Here is a 25,348-nt window from a genome sequence, read left to right on the forward strand (position 1 = left end):
GTCACACCCCCCATTCACTTTTATTGATGTTAAATCCATTCCTCATATCCTGATGGCTTATTGTAACACTCTCCCTCAACCACTTGTTAGATCCACTTTTTGTATTCCCCAATATGACAAATAGAACCGTATGTTAACAACTGGTATGAGGAAGAGGCATGGGGCAGTGATGATCACTCCCAATAAAAACTCCATATCAGCTTCCTCAACATTACATGAGGAACGGCATGACATCAACTGAGACGAGAAAGAGGGACAGAGTAATGAAGATGACTAAGACCAGTAAATCAGCGCAGCAGTCTGGTATTTGGAAGTTGCTCAATCATGCCAGGAAGCTTAAATGTGCTGCAGCTGACAGACACTAGAGAGAGCTGCAGAGGCCGAAGGATTCTGTGACATGAGCTGACACCGGTCAGAAGGCTGAAGGAAAGCATGCTGTGAGAAGTAGTGTGGAGGCGAATTCAGACAGCAAGGAGAGGGACTGGGCTGCTGAAGGCCTGCCGCCTGAGATTGCGAGGCAGCAGGATTGCATTGAAGCTGGACAGGTCAAAGACGCAGCGGCTAACGGAGTGCACGCTGATCCAGCGGAACAGCAACACAGAAGCATGAGGGACACTTAAAGCTGTCACCGGGGTCGGTGATATCTTCGTCCGACAGTGTAGATTCTGAGATCTCCCCCGACTCCTCACCTTCTTCTTCCTTCCAAGAACCTTTCTTTTCCTTTCTTCAGGATCGCACCTTTTTTTTTATGTAGATAGGGATGACACCGGGAGGAAGCCACCGTGCCCCCCAAGAAGGGAGACCAAGGGGCCCCTCCCCCGGGAACGACCAGGAGGGGAAAAAGCCCTTAGGCACAAAAAATCCCTGTGCAACCGCCGGGTGCTTTGGTGGAGTGGAATCAGGAATCCTTGTAGGGTGAGAGCTGGTATGAAGTGTCTGGAGGCAACACGTGGGAGAGAACTCCCAAGGACACAGGCAGTCCAGTAAGCGGTCCGAGGAACTGGTACACGGGAGGCTGGAAGAGAAGGTAGCAAAACGGTAAGCAAAGGCAGTCCAAGGAAAACAGGCAAGAGACTGGTACACGGGAAGGACACAACAACTTATCCGAGTGGTAGGCGAGAGCAAATCCAATGGACAAAGCAGGGAACTGGTACACGGAAGAGACGGAGCAGAGAGATACAGTCAAGAGGAAGAAGGGCGGTAAGTGAAGATGGGAAGGACGGAGGGTAAGCAAGTTGGAAGGAGAGCAGAGGAGGCGGGCGAGAGAAGCAAAGCAAAGGGAGCGGAAGAAGGGCAGGCAGATACAGCGTAGGAACAAAGGATGAGCAGAAAGGAGGCCGGACTGGGCACGAGGACCCAACCGGCGGAAAACGAGTAACCAAGGTAGAGAGTAACAGCGAGCAAGCAACACAGGGCTAACGGAACGAAACCGGAAGCGTTGCGACGCGCCTTTGACCCGGAAGTGGCGGGTTAAAAACACCGGGCCGCGGAGCGCACAACCAATGAGAACAGGAAGAAAGTGAAACCAGGAAATAGGGGCGTGGCAGAAAGCCGCTGGCGGACGGGACTAAGTTCCGCGTCGCCAGCGGCTCCATAGACGCCAGCAACTCGGCGGCATAACAAAAGCACCCGCTAAGCACAGGGAAGACAGGCAGGTTACCGGGTTCCCTAAAAGTGTATCCTGCTTTGTGAAAGTAACACAAGAGATGCAAAGTGAAGCCTGTGAAGAGTTTGATGTGTTTGTAAACCATGCTATGAACTGGTCGCTGAACCCATATCTAAGAGGAGCAAACAAAAGCGAATATGGAAACGAACTTCAGTAAACAAGAGTCATCAAGCCACCATTTTGGATTATATTATTTTATGGACGAAAGGAAAAGTAACTGCTTACAATTCCTGGCAGGAGAGTATACCAGGCGAAGGCGAAGTGTCTGAAAGTGGCTGCAAGCCAAGTATTTGCAAGACTGCATCGAAGTCCTGGCAGGAGGGTATACCAGGCACAGTCAAGTGCTTAAAGGAAAGTAGAAGAGACTGCATCCAAGACAAGGCAGGGGAGTATATCAGGCAAAGTTAAGTTTGTGTACTACAGTGAATAGCAAGACGAGAATCTCAAGGAAGATCCATGCGCTTTAAGCTGAGGGTAAATGCACCAGAAAATGCAGGTTTTAGGCACAATTACTGTATGCTAATACCGCCCCCGGTAATTGCGCCTGGGGAATTACGTTTCTTACGGTATTCCAGTCGGGATAACGCCCAACTCGTGATGGGGCCCAGTGAAAAGGGGAAAACCCAAGGAGGTATTTTAACTATCTTGAATGTGAAGAGAATCCTGGGGAAGGGAGACAATCCTCTGAGCTGTGAGCTCACCAAGAGGAGGGAGTTAACCCTCTTGGGTTACAAGGAACTTGGTTACTCTTTTGTTTGAACATTTTCATATTAATAAAAGGAATCTGGGGAATAGAGCCATTCCCTGGAACTGTGACCATTGTCCACTTGGAACTTTTTGTTTGGAGTTATTTCTTTGTGTTGGATTGGAACGTTTGTGCACTTTGAAAACCAGAGAAATATCCTTCCACCTTAGAGTTAGTTTTAGGGTGTGAGGGCCAGAATAGGATTTCGGACACAGGACATCGAATTTGCTTTGGACATCTTGACAAAGGACAGACCGCTTGGTTTTTGGTTGAGGTAGGGAAATATCTCCTAGATAAGGGATATTGAGGCATTTTCCAAAACCCTTTCATTTCAATAAAAGTTTATAACCAAAAACCATGAGTCTTCTGTGTCTGCGTCTCAGTCCTGGCTTCTCAGAATAGTCATTGAAAAAAATAGCAAATTCCCAGAAGGAACTTAATTGTAGACAGATTATAGCTTTGGGAACTGACAAAAACATAACTTATCAAAATGCATTGCTCATTATGTCATACATGATGACATATATGACATCATCCATGACACTGTTGCTAGCATAATACATGCCATCAATGTTCACATCATCAAAGATATTTATTCTGTCACGCACCGTGGGTATTACCTATGGGCTTGTTGTGCAGCTATGTACAGTACCTACACACACATACACATGCATACAGTTGTCCACAAGTCACAGCCTTTGGCCATGCCATGTGTGCACTGTGCATTCTTTATAACCATGCCTTGAGTATATGCCACTTGCCAAAAGTAACCACTGTCATCAGCTCCAACAGGTACTGCTTATAATACATATGGGTATGGGTATTGTGCTTGGAGGCATGCCCCACAATGCCAGAAGATGTCATAAGGGTCATGCCTTTGTCCTCCATGGGGAAAACCTCTGTTTGTGTCCCTTTAAAAACAGTTTACAGCACTAGCTTGCCCAGATTTTGGGAGAAAACATCTTAGATCGACACACCCAAGGAATTGATATGTGTATTTATCTGAACAGATTCATAAAATATATTCAGGTAAAACATCTTTTCACACGGGAAACACATACGATATATCAACATCCCCAATTTAAACATCTGTTCTCTCTCAGGTCAGAGTTTCTGTTGTGCGGATTTGTGAAAACAATTAATGTAGAGAATTTACATTTAATATCATATGTCACCACACTGTGGATCGACCCATGTTGAGCTCATTTTCCTCTTGCTCCCTTTGTCTTTGCCCTCATCAGAACAAACACCCACAACAAAATATGCAATATACTTATCATCTCCTCTATGTTGATGTATTATATGTCTATCCAATGTAAAAAAGATGTTTTTGTCTGAACATTTTCTATGAATCTGTTCAAATAAAGCGATTTTTATCAGTGCCTCCTGTGTGCAGTCAGAAGATGTTTTCTCTCGAAAAATGAAGCTTGGTGTATACTTTCTGAATAGAAGGTTGGTGAGTCTTAACTAGGGGTGTACCGAAATTCAGCTTAGAGTAAGTATTCGGCCGAATTCAGGATGAAAATTAGATATGCGGCTTTGGCCGAATACTTAATTAATTTTCACTCGAAGCCGAATGGTTTCCCCTACAAATACATTGAGTACTACTTTGTCTTTGACAGACCAGAGATGTGAAAGTGCAAACGGAATTCCTGCTCTTCATGTGCTGGACACAGACTTTCATTGGTTGGTTTGCTGGGGAGGGCTGAGCTAAATCAACACTCTCAATGTTTTGTTTGTGCAATGAGATGTCTCTGGTCTCCCCTGTATTTTGCAGTATAAAACAATTTAGCTGGAACAATAGTTTACAAAGTGGCTACTGGAAATTTATATTTGATTTGCTGATGACCTGTGTGAGTAATCTGAACGTTTTTCCAATTTCACCAATTTCCAATCCAAGTAATATAATTAAGTGAATTAATATAACTGCTGCAGAGATCCCAGGAAGTTCCAAACCTGAAGTAAAATAGCTCAGGAGACTGTGTGCCTGCAGCCTGCGCGCCATGGTCATAAAGCATGTAAGATGGCTCAGTGGGAAGTGGGCCTGGAACAGAGATGTGCCTGTAATATCAAAGCGTACAATTCCTGCCCTCCACTTTTCTCATGTTACCAAAATTTGTCCCTTTGAATTGGGTAAAAGTGACAGATTTTACTAAAGAATGTGGCTCTTCAATAAATTGAGAGTTTAACAAAACATTCTTTTTACCAAAATGCCCAAGACTATGACAGTAGAAATATGCCTCCCAACATTAGGGAGTTAAAAAAGAGGAGTGTTTGTGTAATAAAGATGAGGAGAGTTTACAATTCAGAAACATTTCCCCAAATGGATGTACAGATAAAACAAATAAGTAAAATAAACCTGTTCATACCAATTAAAGATCTGAAAATCAGCATTGTCCCTTCACTGTAGGGTCAGCCAAGAGCCATGAAGAACTCAGCATTCCGTATATATTTTTAGCGAGTGTCTTTAACCAGCCCCAAAGCACCACAAACTTACGCAACCCGAAAGAAACAAAGAAAAATACTATTAATGAAACAATATTTTCAAATGTCTCATCTGCTCTCAGTACCACGGGTAGAAAGCATGGCTTTAGCATCCCAAAGGTTTGTATTCAGTAGCACTTGAGCAGTCAGCAGAGTGCCAATTGATGTTATCACTCCTTTTGTGTTTCAGTGCATTGCTGGAGAGAGAAGGCTAAAGATGGGAAGGCCCAAAAGGAACATTTGAAAGTACAAGTAGACACATCCCAGTCTCCCCTCAAAGTGATTGCATATTATACGTTTGGGCTAGTCTTAGTTACTTGAGCCCTGCCAAAAAAGCAACACCTCTAAATGCACAAAAATACAAACTATGCTGTTATTGATCTGTTTATTTTCTGATACTTTTTTCCTATCATGGTTTACACTAAATTCTTCTGTAGAAATGTAATAAAGAATGCATATTCATATTTTAAAGTGTGTTTTTAATTTACAAAGTGTTTTCTTGTTTACATACCTTTATTTTTGAAAAAGGCAACTATTCAGCTATATATTCAGCTCTGGCCGAATACTTGTCCAACTATTCGGAATTGGGCTGAATGCTTAAATCTACTATTCGGGTAAACCCATAGTCTTGACTTTGACATACTGTTACATTATGGGCCTTGTGTTCAAGACGTCATACCTGGTACCTCGTTCTCGTATCTCAACCTGATTTTGGGTCTGCAGACTAAAAATGTCTACCAGTCTTAACATTTTGAATTTGGCACACATCAATCTCCTTCATGGATTCAGGTAGACATTATGGCCCACTTTGTGTCTTTTTCTTATCGGAGACCCCACCAGATGATCTCGATGGCCCCAACCCTACTCCATGAGACCCCAGATGAGAGCTCACATACGCTAAGTTAGCAGTGGGACACAATAAACTGTGATGCATTATTTATGCGTTTTAGATCCCTCATGGGGGGCCCTGAAGACAGAGATAAAGGTTTGAGCACAGCAAGAGTGTTTAATAAGGTCTACTGGCCCATAATGACCGATAGGGCCCAGACACGGTGTCTATAAAGCAATGATATATTGTACAGCTTTTTTATGTGAAGAGGGTTGATGCAAGCAATACCTTTTATAGGCCTTCAAAAAAGCAGATTTGCATATTCTACTTCAGTAGGGTTAATGCCATCTTCACTTTTGAAAATAAGATTAACCTGGGCAGGTAAGGGCCTCACGTTAAATTTTAAATCTGCAGGGGCAGAAATTGGCTGCAGCTGTACTCTGTGTTGCTTGTAGCCTTAGAATGTGGCATTTGGAAAAATATGCAGGCTCTACCAGTTCTTAGAGCCGTGAGATTGTCTAATGAAGATGCCCAATGAATCGTCCAAGATTATAATTAAAGCTCCTGGTTTTATGGTATTTATTTTTTTCATCATTTCCCTATGTATTTATCCATATTTATTTTTGGCGATGTTTTTCTGTATTTGGCTACGTTTATTATTTGTCCTATGAAAAGATAGCATGCAACCAGTATATTTATGCATTTTTTCGAATGAAAAAAATGTATTTATTAAAACACACATGCATCCATACTGGACCCAGATAGAACTGGGATATTCCATGTCAATGTTGGCTCAATTTTTACCATAAAAACAAATGGTTTCTCCTGTGATTGCTGCTGACCTAAGGTACATGTTTTCTGCAATTTAATTTTCGCTCAACCTTTACACTTTCCATGCTGCCAATCTGCAATGTAATTGACCTGCAATGCATTATTGACAGCAAAGGGAACGAATCAGAAAGAAATGCTTTTCCATTGTTTCATTTGTATGAATAAATACAGGCAGAAAGCAGATTGATTTCTGTCTGCATTTACGTGTAAAAATCAGTAAAAACGGAAAACAGGGAGCATTTATTATAATTAACTTTTATTGAACCGCCTGAGGGAGCTAAGGGCCCTAATGACAGAGTGAAAGGCCCAAAAGCAGTGACAGTGTTTTAACGAGGTGCATGAGCCCATAACTCAATATGGTTTCAGGATAAAGTATATTACGCTTTTATAACACGCGTTGCTCTTCAAAATATATGGGGTATATACAAGTTATCAGTATATAAATATGCCTATGTGGTCACAAAAAACTGGCTGCAGGGTCTCTTTCCTGCCGGAATGTAGCATGATCTGCAGGCTATCCTAATTTTTATAGCCTTCAGATTGTCCAAAGAGAACGCTCTCTCAGCATTCCATGGGTTATAATTAAGCAATAAACCCAGAGAAGGGTTGGCATAACTATCAGGTATTGGCTCGGGGCAGTTATCGGGTCTTAGTGTGGGCCCAAGGCCATTACCGTGCTCGGTAATGCCCACCCACTGAGAGGTTTATTACTATTGGCCTCTGTTGTGCTTTCCTGGGTGTTAATGGCTTTCTTTTAAGTTGAGAAACAGTGAAGTTGCCATTTCTCAATTCAAGGCGGCCGCAGGTATATAGGGTAGTGGTTGGTGTGGGGGGTGGGGTAGGTGAGTGAGGTGGAAATTGTAGCAGGGTTAGGGGATGAGGCAGGGGCTGTGAGGGATTACCTGCCCAACTACTGAGGAGGCTCGTAATGCAGGCAATACCATGTGGTATAGCCCACCTTCTGAGCTTCCTGATTGGCTGTGAGGCCACATAATACCCCGTTCCGGGTGCTAATAATGCTTTGTTACCCGCTAGGAATCACAGGAGACTGGATGGTCTGTGTTAGTTACCTGAGCGCTTTGGTTGCCTGGCACAGACTGCACATTGTGAGTCTCTCTCCAACCTTGGAATAACTATATATAATCAAATACTGATGTGAATGTGTAGGTCTTGAGGTCTTTTTGGCATTAGGGCCATCCCTTTCCCTTTTTACACCCCTGGCCTTTTCCTCCTCCCTAGCCCAGGCGTCTGTAACAAATGTTAATAATTTTGCTAGGTGACTCCTACTGTGTGGTTCGTACTAGTGGATGCAATGTTTTCCCTAAATTGTTGGCTACCTGACTCCGAAGGGGTCCTCTAATATTCCATTTCCTAGGCCTTGTTATTCTAGGGGAATTTAGGGTTGATGCCTCCATTCCCATAGTTTAAGGCATTCAACATGCATGCACAGCCTCACCATACATTCTCCTACTCTGGCGTCCCAAGATATTCTCCTTCCCACCACTCTACTATCCCTCTGATCTTACACTCTGCTTTCCTACCTCCACCCTTTCATGTTATCTTCCTCCCTTCTTCCTAAGCCTCTTCTCCCTATTAGCAATAGCTCCAAATACCACTTCACGATTCCCTCTGCTGTTATTTTCTCCTTCTTCCTTTCAACTATTCCTTATCACTACTACCTCTCTGCTCTTACCACTACCCCTACTCCACTACAGCTTCTCACTATTACTGCCTCTCTGCTACCACTACGACCACCACTGCTTACTACTACCACCTCTACCTCCACTACTCTCACTTCCTCCCACTACAACAACTACCACCTCTTACTCATATTCTCCTCCTATTACAATCACTCTCACATACAATCCCTCCATAGACCCCTCTCTCCAATAACCTTCACACCATGTCTACGCTCTCCTCCTCTTGTCTCTCCGACGTCCTCCTCCACCTCATGTCCTCAACCAACTCCAACCCACAATGACTACTCCCAACTTACCTCTTAAATATAAACACCCCCCCTCCCAGGATTGACCCCTCTCCCTAACCAATCAAAGTGAGCGCAAGTGTTTGGTGTGTTTGCATTACTTACTCACATGATTTCAAGACGTGAAGGACAGCTGTTTTCCTGGTTGTTGTGGTGAGCCTAACTGTGACGCTGTCGCTTTAAGGATTCCATCTTTAAAAACCCAACCTCTCTGCAAAGTGTAGTGAAGTGAGCGCAAGTGTTTGGTAGTGGGCAGTAGTGCGTGCTATCTAGCCACTGCCCGTTGCCCATTTGAAATCGACCCACACTTGCGGCGGACGGTTGGGAGGTAAGCCTGTTTTGACTCTCATTAGACAAGATACTTTACTTTTTTCGTTACAAATTTGACTTATTAAATACAGTTAGTACACGTTCAATTAAATTGGAAATGTTGACCTTCTTTGAGTAGAAGGAAGCGAAAGACAGCGCCGTTGGTCCTTAATTTCTCGAGCGTGCTTATCATTCATTGCTTGATACTGTGTTAAGCTAAACGTGTGTGATTATCAACTTCGGGAGAGACTGTGGGCAATAAGGCCTTTGATCTCCTGGGAGGTTTAATTGTTGGGAAGTCTTCTCTTGATGACCAAACTTAAAGTCTGGAGAGCCTGCGGGCTATCGGCCTTTGATCTCCAGTAAGTGTACTTGTCATGGCCATGGACCCAGAACCCCAGTCCCCGCACCATCAGGGCACGATATCAAGGGGCAACACAACCTTTTATTGGGGACAATTCGACATGGAGAGCCCAGCTGGACTCAGTCCTGGCGCCAATAAATGTGCAGTAGTACATTTTGTTTGGTGCAGGTACTTGGTTTCCCCTACAGGGGCCGCCATGTGCATTGGGTCAGGCGTGGCTGCTGGGAAGAGGCAGACTGCACGTGTAAGCATCCTTTTAGGAGAGCAGGGTGGGGCCGATGAGTCAAGAATATGGGCGTGGCCAGAGCTAGGCTATATAAGCCTGCACTGCCTCCCAGCACGCGATTTGCATTATTCTGCTATTGCAGCGTAACACTCACCGCTGCCTAAGCACCTCTTACCTGTCTTCAGCTACCAGCAAGAGCGCATCTTACCTGTCTTCAGCTACTCGCTTGAGCGCATTTTACCTGTTTCAGCTACCAGCCTGAGCGCATCTGACCTGTCTTCAGAAACTCGCCAGAGCGCATCTTACCTTGTTTCCAGCTTCGAGCCGCAGCACTTAACTTGCAATCCGCTTCCTTCGGCACGCATCATCGTGGACTCTGGCAATCATCTTCCATCTCCAGATCTCCGGATAGCAGCGCTCCAGCCCAACGCCCGGACAGATGGTGCCTGCAAGGAAAAAAGACAAAGACAAGGTTAGCAACTGCAAAGACATTACGTTTAAGGTCGCGCTTAGACAAATCCTCGCGCTTGACCTAAACCCAACACTTACCATCTGTAGGAACATTGTGAACTCCATTCTCTTCCCATTGGGCCTCGCTTCTTGCACCGCAACTACTGTTGGGCCGCATATCACCTATTGGGAGAAAGCGGAGGAAAGACAGTATTAAAAGGATTCGGACAATAATCGAGAATCAGCACTACAATATTTTAAAGAGCAAAAGACACTTACCCTTAGGAGTGGTTAAGCCACAGCCGGTCTGGGCTGCCACGCACATGGACCAGTGAAGGAACTCGGTCCATTCAATACGCCCCTGCAGTGAGAAGCAAGACGGGGAGCTCGCCATCATCAATAAACAGGTGAGACTATATGGGTCGGCGCATGCTCACCACATTCTGGGAAGAAGGTTTCGAGAGAGACAGCAGTCATCTAGCAGCCTTCTCACGATCTCTCATATCCTCGCAGGGGCAGTGCCAACAACCAGCGCTGTCCACAGCACATGAGCAGGGGAAGGAGTCTGACAGGGGGAATTCACTTCCAGGGAGGGCTGCAACCGTGCCCCAACGTCGACGCAGAGACCAGGTGAGCATAACAGTACACAACAAGTGACCTCTGAGACTAACTAAAAATCTGGAAGGGCGAGTCTGCGGGCAATTGGCTTTTAATCTCACATGTTCTAATTTCAACTCAATTTAAGGTGAAAAGGGTCACATTTGTTTTGTGAGCCTATTTCCTTGCATGAATGCTGTTACAAGATTGTAGCCCTCACAAATAGGAATTAGCATTTTTGCAAGCTGCTTTTGTTTTTTTTTATGTTACCAAGTAAATTTTTTTTCTCTAGTATGTTTTGTTTCATTCATACTGCCCTTTATTGGGTACTCGTATTGGGCATCAGTGCAGGGTGGCAGTTGAATTGGTGAGAATATAGTATTAAGACTGTCCAAATCACCTCATGGCGGTAGGTCTAAGAAGTGGCAAGTGTCTAATGGATCAGGTGGTTAATGGAACAGGCTCCGGTTTAAAAATAAATCTTGAATACACCTGCCAGATTAGGTCACTCAATTATTGAAGTTCCAAAAGAACTGTGCAATTCTCAGGCTGTAGATACTCCTTTTGATGCTATCTCTCTAAAGTTGGGCCTATCAATCTCAAATCCACAAATGTTTCCTCTAATGTAGAAGACATTAAGGTGGTTATAGCTCCAAAGGAGCCGATAAATGTTTTCACTCCCAATCAGGATTCAATCCAAAAAGGCACACATTTGCCGAATTCACATATTTTGAATGATCACTCACTACCACAAATAGGGGTTTCTTGGTGCTCCTTAACTCATGTGGATCCGAAGGATCTTCTTAACTGTGGTGATAACAATTTTATCTCAGATGTCGCCATTTTAGCACCAGTGGTATTAACTGAGTTGGGGAAGTGTGTTCGATTGTATTTAGGCCCACCAACTCACGATCATTATTACCTCCTGCAGTTCATGAAATATGTTTATTTAATCATGCTAATGCACTTGCCACGTGTTTTGAGGGGATTACCTCCAATAAAATGTTAAATTACTGTTCCTACTCTGCTCCTCCTGTTACTCATCTCAATCAAGTCACATTGTCATTGCAAAAAGAAAGTCCTATTCCTTACGGAGGCTTGAATGAAATGCAGAGATCGCCCCAGTTTGGTGAGCATGACCATGGTTCGAGTCAGAGGGCTTTTCTATCTACACCGCTCTGGGATAACATCCGCCCACAGGAACCCTCTCCTATTGATATCTGCTCCTTTCCAGCACTAACTAGAATTTAGCATTTACTGGACAAGGCGCATGATACTACACAATTTGAAATTTGGGAGGTTAAGTCATCATCAATTGAAATTCTTGCCAAAATGAATATATTGCAGGGATTCATTTTGGCCTGTGGTTCCAAAATTCTTAATTGATTGCATGTCAGACACAAAGGATAAATGATGATTTTCCAATTCACCCTGAATTGGTGTCCAGGCCTCCTCATTTCCAGCTGTAAGGAGCTGTGACGAGTTGAGGCATGAACTGGGAGTGGATGACATCCAGGAGTGTGTCTGCCATTATGAAAATTCATCTGTAGAGCCTTTACAGAAAACAATGGGGAAGCTGTTTGTGACAATGTCTAATGTGTCTAAATTGGCCTTGATGGAGAGGGGCATTCAGACCTTGTTCTGCTCCTTGGGAAGGGGCACTTCAACAGAGATCATGGAAACAAGGGTTTGTCTGCATCAGGACGAGTTAGATTTGTTTCCACAGAATAGTCCAACGCCATTGGTGGACCTAACATCGGAGAGACAAACAACTTTGGATCAGGAGTTGGTAAATATATCCATCCTACAGCCAGAATCTCCTAAGTCTCCATCACTAACTATTCTTAATTCCAGCAGAATTAGACGTGAAGAAAACAAAGCCAGAAGAAAAGCAAATAAGAACTCTAATAATTTTAAAAGTTGCCTACTTAGAATGTGATTGTTTATCTGAATACATTGGGCAATATGGTAGAAAATGGGAACAATGTGCAGATTGGGTCCAGGGGCAAATCTTCTGCGTCAATGGTTTGTGGTTCTATCGAAAAGCAATCTGGGAAATAGGGGGATAGTTCAACTGTGTGTTCCTTCACTTCAGGCAAGGTCGTCTTGCTAACTAAACCCAAGTTCTTGCAAGTTGACTCAATGGTCCTGCCATCTCAGTTTATTAACGGGAACGTGGGAACCAAACAGAGTAAATTGTCTGCTTTCGTTCCAGTCTTGGGTAAAAAAGTAAGGGGGATGCCGTAATGCCAGTTGCTACCAGTATAGTTCCGGATTTGGTTGTTTCAAATTCTACATCTACTACTGCTCATATGCAGGAGACAACCACTGTTGCTGCAGTGTCATCATCTGCGCCTACATTGTGTCAAGCAGCTGACCCCGCTGTCGGACTTCAAACTGGATCAATATCTGAGATTTATTCCTCAAAGATCATGGGATGGGAGAGTGACTCCGAAATGAATGGTACAGGCAGAATAAACAGATTGTGTTTCTTGGACCTCTTCAAACAAATACCAGCACAAAGATCACTAACTTCAGATGACATTGAATGGGTTCCCCTGCCTCAGAATAACAATAATCGTATGTTTTGTGGGTACCAATCTGTCATAATCTCCAGACTTATATGGGATCAACGCCAGAACGTAATGACCTTGGGGTACAAGCTGTCCGTTATGGACTCCTTGGATGATGTGAAAGATTTCATTTCATATCATGTCAATTTGCCCACTGCTATAACTAAAGATTCACAATTGGGCGAGAAAGCATTTGCTACAATGGACTCTGTATCAACTCAAATATCAGGACTAAATAAAGTGGGTCAGGATTGGTCGTGGGCAGAACCATCGTTAAAAACTTTTATGGCCCTCCAACAGGGGCTGTCCCAAGTCTAGCCTCCGATAAATTAGTATAATGTCATGGAATGCTTGGGGAAGCAAACAATTTGAACTCCTGGTTTTATAATCCAGCCCAACAGAAGAAAGCAATGATTTTGATGATACAGGTAACAATGGTGGGTTCGCATTTTCAGGTTAATGGTTAGGAGACATATACTTGTCCTGCCACTCGAGCTGTTATTGGTAGACCTAGTGGTGGACTAGCAATAGCAATCGATAGAAATCTTAAAATCGAGACTCAATTAGTCCATTCTTCTGACGGTCTTTTAGCCGTTGATGTGGATCTTTTGGAGGATTGGGTCATCTTACATCCCAACAGCTCGATCATAATAGGTGAGGATTTTAATTGAGACTGCTCAGAGGGACTGAAAATTAATGACTCTCTGTTTAAATCAGCGATTTTCAAAAATGGACAAAAAGGAAGTATAGTGGATACATATCTTGCTGAATGGGAGCTTTTGCAGTTAGAGATGTGTGAAGAAAATCACCTTCCTACCTAAACTTGGCATAGAGGTGGGTCTTACTCAAGGATAGATTATGTCTATGGGTCATCAAATATCACATCAAATTGTGGGTATGTGAATATTAGAGATCCTGGTTTGGGCAATCATATGATGCTGGAATTTGATTATGTAAAGCAAACTCATGTGAGTGAAATAAATCCCTCACTTGCGTTTCTTGAATTTGATCGTCCAGGTATCTCCCTAAAATGGAATAATAAATTAAGTATAGTATTCATGACTCCTCTGGAGTCCTGTGTTTATGAACATGTGTATTATTCGGACAGGGCCGACTTAATGTCAGAGATTGGGCCTCATTATAGGTTTGCTGGTCCAGTAACTACGGTACTGGTAAGCTTGCCGGTACCGTAGTTACCGGACAGGCAAACTACGAGTTCTGCTCGCGGGTGCCTTTTTGCCCACCAGGTCTGGCCTGGCGGGCGGACTGGCACCCGCGAGCAGACCATGTCGGATGCACCGGCACTATTCAGAATGGTGCTGGTGCATCCAACCTCCCCATTCCCATACACCCCTATCGGGCTCAATGGGAATGGGGGAGCATTTTTTACCGGCGCCCGGGAATGGGCAATTACCGTGTCAGGCAGGGCCGTAATGACCTGGTAATTGCCCATTCCCGGGCGCCGGTAAAAAAAATGATATCGGTGGCAGCCTTGCCGGTTTTATAACGAGGCCCATTGTGTTGTACTGTCAGAAGATAACTGTTGGTTCAAACAGGCCTAGAACTGTAAAATAGAAATCAAATGCTTATGATAAGGAAGTTGCTTTGTCTAAACGTGTTAAAAATAGAAATATTAGACACCTTCAAAAGTTGAATCTTCCTCTAATACAATATAATGGGGAAAAGAGACGTATTTGCCAGTTAAATCATTGAAGATTGGCATCCATACAAGAGACAATCGGGCCATGATTAAAAATGTGTGTAACAACAACACACTAGCCTTTTGGTCCACCATGAACCAAACTATTGGTAAGTGTGGGGGCAATATGGAATCTCATATCACAGACGAAATCTGGGTCAAATGATTTATGGAAAAATACAAATTGCTGCAAAACTTTTCTTGGTGTGAGGGATCCTTGTGAATGTCTTTGTTTACAGGGCCCCTGCAATGAAGAAGACATTACGTGGGCAATTCACTAACTAAATCCATCAATAGCGGCTGGCCCAGATGGTATTCCATCGTTTGTATTGAAACAATAGATTTTTCTTTGGGTATCCATGCTAAAAATAAAATTTGATATGATATTGGTCACAAACTCTATTCCAAACTCGTAGTCACAGGCTCTTGTTATTCCAGTCTTCTAAAAAGGAGACCCCTCTGTTGCCTCAAACTATAAGCCTACAGCTCTCACTGATGCCTCATCTAAGGGGTTTGCATATTTGGTTCTCAGGGAGTTGGAAAGTATCATGCAACAGACAGGTGGGCTTTCGCAAACGGATGGGGACTCCCCTGAATGCAACTATATTGGCACATCTTCTTGAGACCGTTAAGCACAACCAATTGGGTCCAATTTTTTTGGCTTCATTAGATATGACATCTGCTTTTGACTTTGACTGTGCCACCTGCAAATTACGCCTTGCACACAGCATTTACAACAGATCCCTATGGAATTCTCCTGCTTTTACAAGGTGCTAAATGCAAGTAGGTTCCATTGGAATCCACTTGTTTTACACCTGCATGAAAATCACATGTAGGAGTAAAAGTAGGTGGTTTTGTGGGTGGAGCGACAATGAAGAGGAATCTTATTCTGGTAAGAGAATTGGGCTACTGCAAGCATGAGCAAGTCTGTATCACCTAATATAATATATGATAAGGTAGTAATTTAATTGGTATGGGGCAGCACCGGTCAAAGCCTGGGTGTGGCTGCCCAAACACCACAGCCAATGAGACGAGACAAATGGAAATCCAGGCCACTATGCTCTCAATATGAAGTTGGATTGGGAATCAAAGCAAATCTCAAGGTTAACTAATTTTACAAGTACAAGTAGACACATCCGAGTCTACTTATCTATTTTAAGATTTTATTTCATCTTAGAGATGACATTTCAGCCAACATGTGTTTCGACCTTTCAAGGTCTTTTTCAAGGCTAATCTAAACCTTCAAGTCACATTTCAATACACAAATCTTTGTGCTGAGATCACTTCCATTATCTGGACCAACAGACATCCACATCGAATGCATAATTCAAGGTAAGGTTGAATCAGTCTAAAACAAATGCTCCCCAAACGGAATGAAGACGCACAGAAAAGGGCTGCAGCAGGCTACCCGAACTGCTGGAGGACTTAAATAACTAAGGGCAGTCAGGATTCCTCTAAAGGGGAGTTGCCATGGGGGGCGGACGACTACCTTCGAAGGATATAACAGAAGGTGACAGGAAATGAGTTTACAATCCGCAGTACTCCTTAAGTCCCATAGCAGTCCTACTCGGTTACAGAATGCAATACCAATAAGGTGTAAGGGCGAGGCAGGGGCAAACCCATACTATATCCACAGGAAGTCAAGAAAGCAAGATATCCAGTACAGACCGGGCAACCAAAGTATAGTGGAGACGCGTGAGGAGATCCAGGAAATAGGCCACACATTAAAAACCAGAGTTCAAGTACGTAAAGCAGAACAAATGTGAGACAGGTCATAAAACACACATTTGTCGAGTGGTGTCATGGGTGCAGCCAGGGGTGTTGCTAGGTCTTGAAAATATCCAGGGCTACACTTATAGTGGGACTGTCGGGACTCTGGTCCAGCTAGCCTTTTGGTTGTAGCCCCTGAGCTTCTGTCCGGGGCTACAACCAAAGGATATGGGGCTATAGCCCCGCCCCCCCCAAGTCCCCTATCAATGCCTCTGGGTGCAGTGAGATCCTTTTTGAAGCATCTCCTTTGCATCTACTACAAGCTAGGAAGGCACGCCGGCAGTGCAGTGATGTGCAGACGCATAGGATTGGGTAAAGTAGTCTGTTCCTGCAGGCGCCATGGCAAGTGCCAGGCACATGCATCCTGCACCCAACGTGGTCGACTATCAGTTGTTCAGGTCCTGGCAATGCCTGCGCATATCTATAGTATGTTATTTTATGTTGTGTTGATTTATACTGAGCACCGCTGTCCTTATTGTTATGGTCTCCATGCGCTCTTGTGGTTCTGAAAGGCAAAGTGGGTGGGTTGGTAAGGATAGAAAGAGGTAAAAGACAAGCATTGTGCTCAGCTTTTGATGTGTGTAGGACCAGGTGTAACTGGTTCTATGCATGTGTGTGTTTTCCAGTAGTGTTTGGTTTTGTACTCTGGATGCATATTGTTTCCAGATGGGAGACATCCAGTGTTTGAATTGTTGTGTGTTTGAAGCAAGTAAGGGGGCTTGTAAGTTGGTTTCAGAAGATGTGCGGTTTAGGGCTGTTTGGCGAGCAGGTTTTCTCCAGTCATCTACGGCATGTATAGTCAGTGTTAGGTGAGAGAGGGTGGTTAAGATAGGAAGCTGGTTAGTAGGCTTGGTTAATGAGTTGTGGATAGCCCCCTTGGCACAGTGCAGCTATGAAATTGATCTTTGTTGGGGTACCCACCTTCGCGCAGGCATGGGGAGTGTGTTGTTTCAGAAATGGGTGCTATAATGTTGGGCTTGTCTGGGTCGGGATAACAGAGTACAGGAGAGCTGGCATTTTTAGTGATTAATGTTTGGGGAATCTGTAACTGTCTCAGGTGGATGCATCTTTCTTGAATACACAGGGGTATGAGGTATAGTGCATTAGGTTGTCCATGTACTCTCATTCCTCTAACTTGGGGACTTGGGATTGGAAAATCCTTTGCAGAATGGCTGGGGTATAGTTTGATAAGATGTGATGGGTTTTTCATGTTACACTGGGGTTTGAAATGTGGTGCAATAGGTTACCCGGCTCCTCATAATAAACTAATGTAGCGACTTGTATTTCAAATGCCTTTGTGGAGGTGTCTTGGCCATTGTATGGAAAAGATGTGATGCCCCCAAAAGAGATTACCAGTTTCTGGTTGTTAGTCTGCTTCTATCCAGGAGAGTTGAATAACCAGGTTTTTAGCCATTTTCCGAAAAGTTAGGTGCTCATCCGTCATCCTGATTCCCTTAGGGATAGAATTCCATAGTTTAGCTATGAGAATGGAGAAAGCCTTTCTTTCAAATGTAGCTTTCTCGTAGTGCTTTGTTTCTATGCAGTGGTAAATACTTGATCTCAGTGTTCTTCTTGGCTGGTATTGGGTGATGTTTGATTGGAAGAATTCTGCTCCTGGTCCAGATAGTGCTCTCTGGGAGATGCAGAGCGCTTTGACGGTGATTCTTTTTTTTTATCAGTAACCAGTTCAGGCTTCTCAAAAGCTGGGGTGATGTATTCTCTCCGGTTTAGTCTTGGGAGGAATCTTGCTGCAGTGTTTTGGATGTTTTGTAATTTCCTGGTTGAGATACTCAGGCTTTCCTAGATTTGCAGAGTCTATTCTTGATAATGCCAGAGAAATAATAGGAAAGGTTTTGGTGTGGGAAGTTAAGGTATGGGAGGATGCCTGTTACTAGGCATAGGTGGTAGAATCATTTTCTTAATATTTCATTTACCTGTGGTTCTAGTGTGAGATCACTGTCCATGAGCATTCCCAGATGTTTTATTACAGCTGAAGTTTCCGATTAAATTGCCATTCCGTGGGGCTAGGTGAGTGATGTCTGTATTTGGTTGCCGTTTCATGAGGCAATCATTATTTCTTTGTTCTGGTTTAGTTTAGTTTTAGGTTGTTATTAGTCATCCATATCCTTATATCATTGAAGCATTTATTGAGAGTGTTGTGAGGGTCATTGTTGGTTTTCATCCAAAAGATGAGCTGGGTGTTGTCTGCGTAGTTGTAACATGCAAGTCTGTGAGTTGCGATTTGTTTCATGAGCGGGGTCATGTAAATATTGAAGAGAAATGGAGAGACTTAATCCCTGTTGCATGCTACAGGTGATGTTCTCGTATTTGAGGTAAACTATGGTAGGTAGGTTCTTTCGGTTCTGTCAGTGAGGAATGATTTTAGCCATTGTAGTGCAGAATTGAGAATGCCAGATTCTTCCAGTAACTTCATTAAGGTTGTGTGTCTAATCGTACCAAAAGCTGCCAACGTGTCCAGTAGCATGAGAGCGGATTGGGTATTGTTGTTAGCTCTCATCTTTGGGTCGTCCCATATGGAGCATGGATTTGGTTCTTATCGTGGGTCTGAAGGCAACCTGGGATTGGCCCAGCTGGGTTTACCGTGAAATGACCAAATAAAAAAAATTGAAAGTATAAATTGATGTCTGTCTGCCTCCCCGCCCCCTTCCTTTACTTATACCCTTGCCCCACTCCTATATTTCAATACAAACGACCCAGATTAAAATAAAAAACCGGTAAATGAAATGTGGTAATTTCTTCCTACTTTTTTTGTATTCAATCATTTATACGGATACCACCCATCAGGCCATTGGATTCCACATGGTTGGGCAATTCTTTGTACATGTGGTTCTCCAAGATTTTCACAGAATAGGGTATGTTTGATAGCGATTTGTTTTTAGTGGGGTTGTCTGTTGCTTCCTGCCTCTGTTTTGAAAGTGGTTTAATACAGTGTGATGAATCCTGAGGGGTCGTCACTGCTTTAGATGGAGGAGCCCCTTTTCATGAGGTCAGGGAGGTGAGACTGCTACCCAATATTCCCCCTGGGGGGGGGTGCTCAACGGGAGGATCTCATGGGGAGGGAGGACCCCATTGAGGGTAGTGACCAGTTTAGAAGAACACAATAGCTCTCCCCCTTCCCTCAAAACCCATCCTTCTCCACATTACCCGAAACCCCCATGTATTGTATATATCACAGGTAATAACTACTGGGACAAGGAAGAGGTCATGATTAATGATGATTACCAACACGAACGACAGTACACGCTCTAGCTTTTGCAAAAACCTGATTGGCCCACTGTCATTCAAAGGCAGAGAGGGAACTGGAGGATGGCGTCTTCGTTCTTGGTCCGGCGCAGACCTCAGGAGGCTTCAGGTACGCAGAGGCTGGCCAGAGGGAGAACACAGCTTCCCAAAGCGATCAGACCTCACATAAGGCTTGCACCACGGGAAGCATGCAGCGGAGGCGATGCCTGGTATACCCGAGAACATCTGGAACAAATTTAAAAGATTCTATTGGCGCAAGATTTTGAAACTTCCACCATCTACGCCAATGGTCTCCATAAGAAGAGAATTAAGTCTGGTGTCATTAAAATCAATCATTGACAGGAACTCTCTCTTATTCTATGGGGAAATACAGCATACCCCGCACCAAAAACCCTTGAGCTGATCAAAACAGAAACTGATGAAACTGATGCAGGTGAACATAGGATGTTTACTAAATGGGCAACAAAGAATAAAGCTCTTCTTGATGCAATTGGGAGCACAGAAGAGGAATTGGCTGGCAACCCAACCAAAGAATAAAAACATGGGATTGGATTTAGACCCTGGAGGCTGCATCAAAGAGCAAACTATGCATTTGCCGGTGAATACACAAAAAGTGAACACAGTGATAAAATATCTAACAAAATTCCCGGCTAAAAACTTGCGCTCCACATTTCTGAAAGCTCGTCTAAACGTTTCAAAAACGAATCAGATTCAAACAATTAGAGGAATCACAACATCTAATAGCTGTAGATATTGCAAAAGAATAGACCAAGGCAAACCAATTAGACATCTCCTGTTGACATGTTCGGGTTTAACTAAAGAAAGAACTACCTATCTCAGTCAACATGTGCTCACTGCTTACACGGATGATTCCAAGACTCGGGGTTATATAACTCCGGTAGAGCCTGGGGAAGGGAGCTCACCCAGGTTAATGAAAAGGTTCATAAGAAACTGTAACCATCTTTGTTTATGTTGATTGAATTGCCATATTTTTTTCATTGTATTTAATGTTTAAGTGTGAGGGCCTGACATCCTGTGTTGGTGTTTCCCTTTAGTTTTGTTAGGCTGGGAAATTCTCAGCATAGTAGGGATGGTGAGGCGTTTGATATGATTTTCAGCTTAATAAAATGGCATGTTTTGAACAATCATCAAACATTTGCCCACCTGGCGTTGCTGACCCCTGACAGTACCTGTTGTGATGCTTAGAATGCCCCAGCACAATGCTCTGCTGGCATATTCCTGATCAGGCCTTTGGTGTGTGCACAATATTGTGCTAACATATCTCCACCTTTACTTTTGGCGTGAGCAGAATCCTCTAACCTGGTGGCACCATTCTTGCATGTACCTTTGCTGTGCGTCTAATCGATTACCAACGCATGTGCAGAATGCATAGCACAGCAAGGTACATCAGGCTTGCACTGTTTGTGGATAGGTATATATGCAGACTGCATTCATGTGCGTGCCATTGCTATGCTCACCATACACTAGCAGAATGCAGTGCTATCACGTTTCTGTGCATACCTTTAGTATGTGCTGAATGCACAGTGCATTCCCTTCACATGCTCAGGGTGCAGTAGCACAATATTGACCAGACCTTTGTGAATTTGGAATAAAACTAGCACACAAATTAGCCCAGGTGTAAGTATCATTTTAGTTCTGGCTGTACTATCGTTTGGCTGCCTGGCTGTGGTTTAGAATCCACCTAGTAGTGACGGCATGAAGAGAGCTAGGATAGTGACAGGGCTTCCCCTACTGGAGGGTGCAAAAAGAGCAATACAGCAAGTCATTTCTTTCTAACCCTCTTGCCTTGATGATCACAGGTGGTAAATGTACCACTTGCAGATTGATCCTAAGGATCGTTTTCCCATTTTCCCATCACGAGAGTTTACATCGTACATTATGTTGCAGTTTTACAAACATTTTTAGAATAAGCAGAAGCTAAACGTTTATGTATAGAGGCACCTTTGAGTTCTTTTGTATAATTGTTTCTCCTTCCCTTCCCAGGAATGAGGCAAGGCAACGACACAGGCACAATGTATCGTTCGGCCATCTACACTTATTCCAAAGAGCAGATGGAGGCAGCTCTGAGGTCCAAAGCGGATTACCAAAAGGTAAGCGGGGCGAGGGATTTCCTGCGAATCGCTGCAGTTAAAGAAAAGCCGAGGATCAACTCAAATGCCTGATGTCTGAGCCGGTCATGTGGATGTCTTTGTAGCTATACCAATTGAAAAGAGTGTTTAGTCGTGGGGCTAGGCCCATCATTTTGAGTGCTCATAAAGAGCTGCACTTCTCTTTCCAGGAAAATTGACTCATAGGCCCTCATTACACGTTTGCAGGCCTGAAAAAAAGTGCACCTATTCTGGCCCGTCAAACTACAACTCTGCCGGTTGGGGCAGTGAACTACCGGCAGGTCTTCCCTGCCAATAGTTCAAGCCCCTACAGGCAGTGTTTTCACTGAAGTACCGGCACCGTTTCTAACCGTGCTGGTGCTTCGGGAATGGAAAGTTACCGTTCCTCTGCCGCCTGGAATATCCCGGTGTTACCTGGATATCAGGCGGCAGAAACGGTAATCAGAGGTTGCTGGTAGGCTGCCGGTAGCAGCGGTGGCCTACCCGCAACCTCCTAATGAAGGCCATAGTTTTGAGGTAGATACATCAGGCAAGATTCACAAACAAGTGCACTGGAGCAAAAGAGGAGATTAAAAGAGGAGATTTTCGTGAGGTTCTCAAATTTGCACCGGCTTCCTAAGGACCTCATTGGCAAAGCCTACAGGTGGAGAAAATGCAGAGATGTCTGTAGAGCCTTTGAGATGCTTCATTTGTACAATTTGTGAATCGATTGTAGGGAGGCAGGTGCTAATCTTTGTAAATCCGGCCCATACTGTGCCAAAACTGAAGGTCCTTTGCAAAGCACCTTGATGCCTTTTGATGACCGAAGTGCTGCATATGTGTAAGTTGTATGCAGTTAAATGCTTGCTGGGGATGCTTTGGTCCAGTAGTACACAGCTGTTTTCCTTCCAATACCCACAAGGTAACCAGCCAAATCACTGTTCAGTGGATGTGAGCTCCTTCTGTGTCATTAATGGATTACTTAGGAGTTAGGAGTCTACTACCATAAAGCTGGTTACTACACATGTCAACTTGTCTCGACAACTCATAAGCAGTGGCTGTATCCCCTATTATGTGTCCATCACCACCACCCCTCCACCCGAGTCTCGGCTCATTGAGGTGGTGTGCAGGTATGGTTGTGCAATGTTTGCTGGTGGTGCTTACAGTGTCTGTGGAACTCCCGCCTCTCCTTATGTCTGTATGATTCTGTGTCAGAGAGTATTCTTGGTCTGAAAGAGGAGGGATTTCTATTACTATTGGCGATTTATATGGCGGCTTAATGCCAGAATCCTCCAGCTTCTAAGCACAAGACTGGGGATTGGACCTATGCACAGCATTGTCTTGTTCCCAAGGCGAGCATGTTGCCCCTGAGCTATCCTCCCAGCCTTTGTAGATACATAGGATGCATAGAGAAATAGAAAGTTTAATGCAAGAACAGGTAGAGAGCAGAGGGATATAGTGAGACCTGTACACAGCGGCAGTCAGCCTGTACGTAACTACTAGGCCACATGGTCTGGAAGAAGGTATCAACTAGGCACTATATCCCCATGCTATTAGGCCATGTGCACCTGAACTTAATTACTGGCCACGTCTTGTGCTCAACCAGTGGGGCACGTATGCCTGACTGTGAACAGTAATTCACACCTTCCCATGCCTTATCACTAGACCACCTTCTTCTAAACAGAACCCTTGCTCCACATCTCGTGCCTCATCACTAGTCCAGACGTGGAAGGAATGTAACCCCTAGTCCACACCACCTTGTTTCCAAGCAGTAGCCCACTGTTTTGCTCCCATACAATTTACACACAGTTTTCTTAATTAAATGTCCGTCTTGAGCAGTTAACTGGTAGATAGTGTAAGGGTGTTGAAGAAGGACACTGACACAAATGTGGAATATTGGTTGCTATAGACTTTTATTGTTGTAACAAAACCCTAACTATCCCTGCCTGTAAGAGGGGTTTCGCTGCCTCAAAGTAATACTAAAGGATCTGTCAGACTGGCAGTCAAAATCAAAGTCCACCATCCTGTGTCTCAACCTTACACTGCAACTAAAGACTAATATAATCCAACAGAAAGTTCCGGACTCCCTTCTGCTGGTATATGGGTGTAGTTCCAAAGATGTTCTCTGACAAAACAAAAGGTGCCAGGGGGAGCAACCCTCTTCCCCTGGTGGCTCTTCAGTGTACTTGCTATGGGTCAGTTTCCTCACCAGGAGAATGGCTCCCTTCTCCTGGTGTTTGAGAGTTATTTTTCAACTTGGGTTTTATCTTGGCACTCTTTCACTATATCAGCAAAGTCCCAAGTCCATCTCTGGATTCCAATGAACTAATCTCTGGCACAGTGACGAGGAAAATTTGCTTGGATGCCTGTTTCAGTGGTGTTAGGAGCTGAGACCCTTCTCTGGTGGTCAGTGGGCTTATCTCTGCGATTGGTACAAGGAAGATTTCCTCGGATGCGTGGCTCTCTTCTCTTGGGGTCCCAGACTCTTCTATGGAGGTCACTGGGCTTATCCCTGCCACTGGTACGAGAAATATTTCCTTGGATGCACTCTTCACCTTGTTTTGGGTCTCCAACCCTTGATGGCCCTCTGATAGTCCTTACACTTTCCCCAGCATGAGGCAGAGACCTCTCTACACATCCCTACCGGTCTGCCCATTCTTCCCGTTACCTTCTGGGACTTGCTCACACAGCACCAGTTTCTCCAGGGACTGGGTTCGGTCTCCTTCCCGCATCCTGCAGTTGTTGGCTTAGTTACTGCTTCTGTGGTGGCACTGTGTGTTGTGGCTCCTTGCAGTCTCGGCACTGTTAGGTGACCATGCAGTCCACTTCCTCCTGGAGGTCGTGTAACTGCCTCACCTGATTTCTGCTGGGCTCGGTCCTGCAGACACTGGACTCGTCATGGACTCCCTCAGCCACTCGCCGGCATCCTCTCCAGAGCCCTCGCTTCGGGTCAAGCGTAGACTTCGAATCTCCCGGGTTCTCCAACGAGGAAGGAAGATACAGAGTCCTTCTTAGGTTTCCACTTTATAGGGCTTACTCTGCCCCAGCGTAACGTCAACACCTGTTGTCAATGGCTCTGTGGTATTCCTCGTGCCTCCTGTAAGCTACCTTGTCTCAGCATTAGCACAGTCAGTAGTCCTCATGTTTTTTGTGCTCTTCTTCATCCTAGTATTCTTTGTCTTGGCTGTACTCCATGTACTACAGAAATACATTGGTCTACTCCCAATGTAGTAGTTTGCAATGGAGGGGGGCTAAGGAATATGGGGGTGTGATGTTGTTCAATGGGTTGTACCCAAGCTGATCATCCTTGTCCCCATGAGGTCCTCCTGCATCATTAAACTATCACTAGGGGGACTTTTCGGTAGTGACTGCACCTCTCTAGTCTGGTGGGAAATGGCTCTTCCTTGGGGAGAAATGATGATACCTGGCGAATCGTCACAATGATCATA

At 44.3% G+C, this 25,348-nt stretch overlaps 1 protein-coding gene across 6 annotated transcripts in view; it reads left to right on the plus strand.

Moving 5' to 3' along the window:
* The window catches only part of MSRA (methionine sulfoxide reductase A), a 1,385,155-nt gene that overhangs the window by 934,526 nt on the left and 425,281 nt on the right, over positions 1-25,348 (plus strand). For all 6 annotated transcript variants that reach the window (XM_069605714.1, XM_069605717.1, XM_069605715.1 and 3 more), the window contains exon 5: positions 21,796-21,902. In XM_069605714.1, the coding sequence (XP_069461815.1) occupies positions 21,796-21,902 (107 nt within the window). The remainder of the gene's footprint in view (positions 1-21,795; positions 21,903-25,348) is intronic.

The sequence above is a fragment of the Ambystoma mexicanum genome, chromosome 4p (genome assembly GCF_040938575.1).
Source record: "Ambystoma mexicanum isolate Mex_15411 chromosome 4p, UKY_AmexF1_1, whole genome shotgun sequence".
NCBI classification, from domain to species: domain Eukaryota; kingdom Metazoa; phylum Chordata; class Amphibia; order Caudata; family Ambystomatidae; genus Ambystoma; species Ambystoma mexicanum.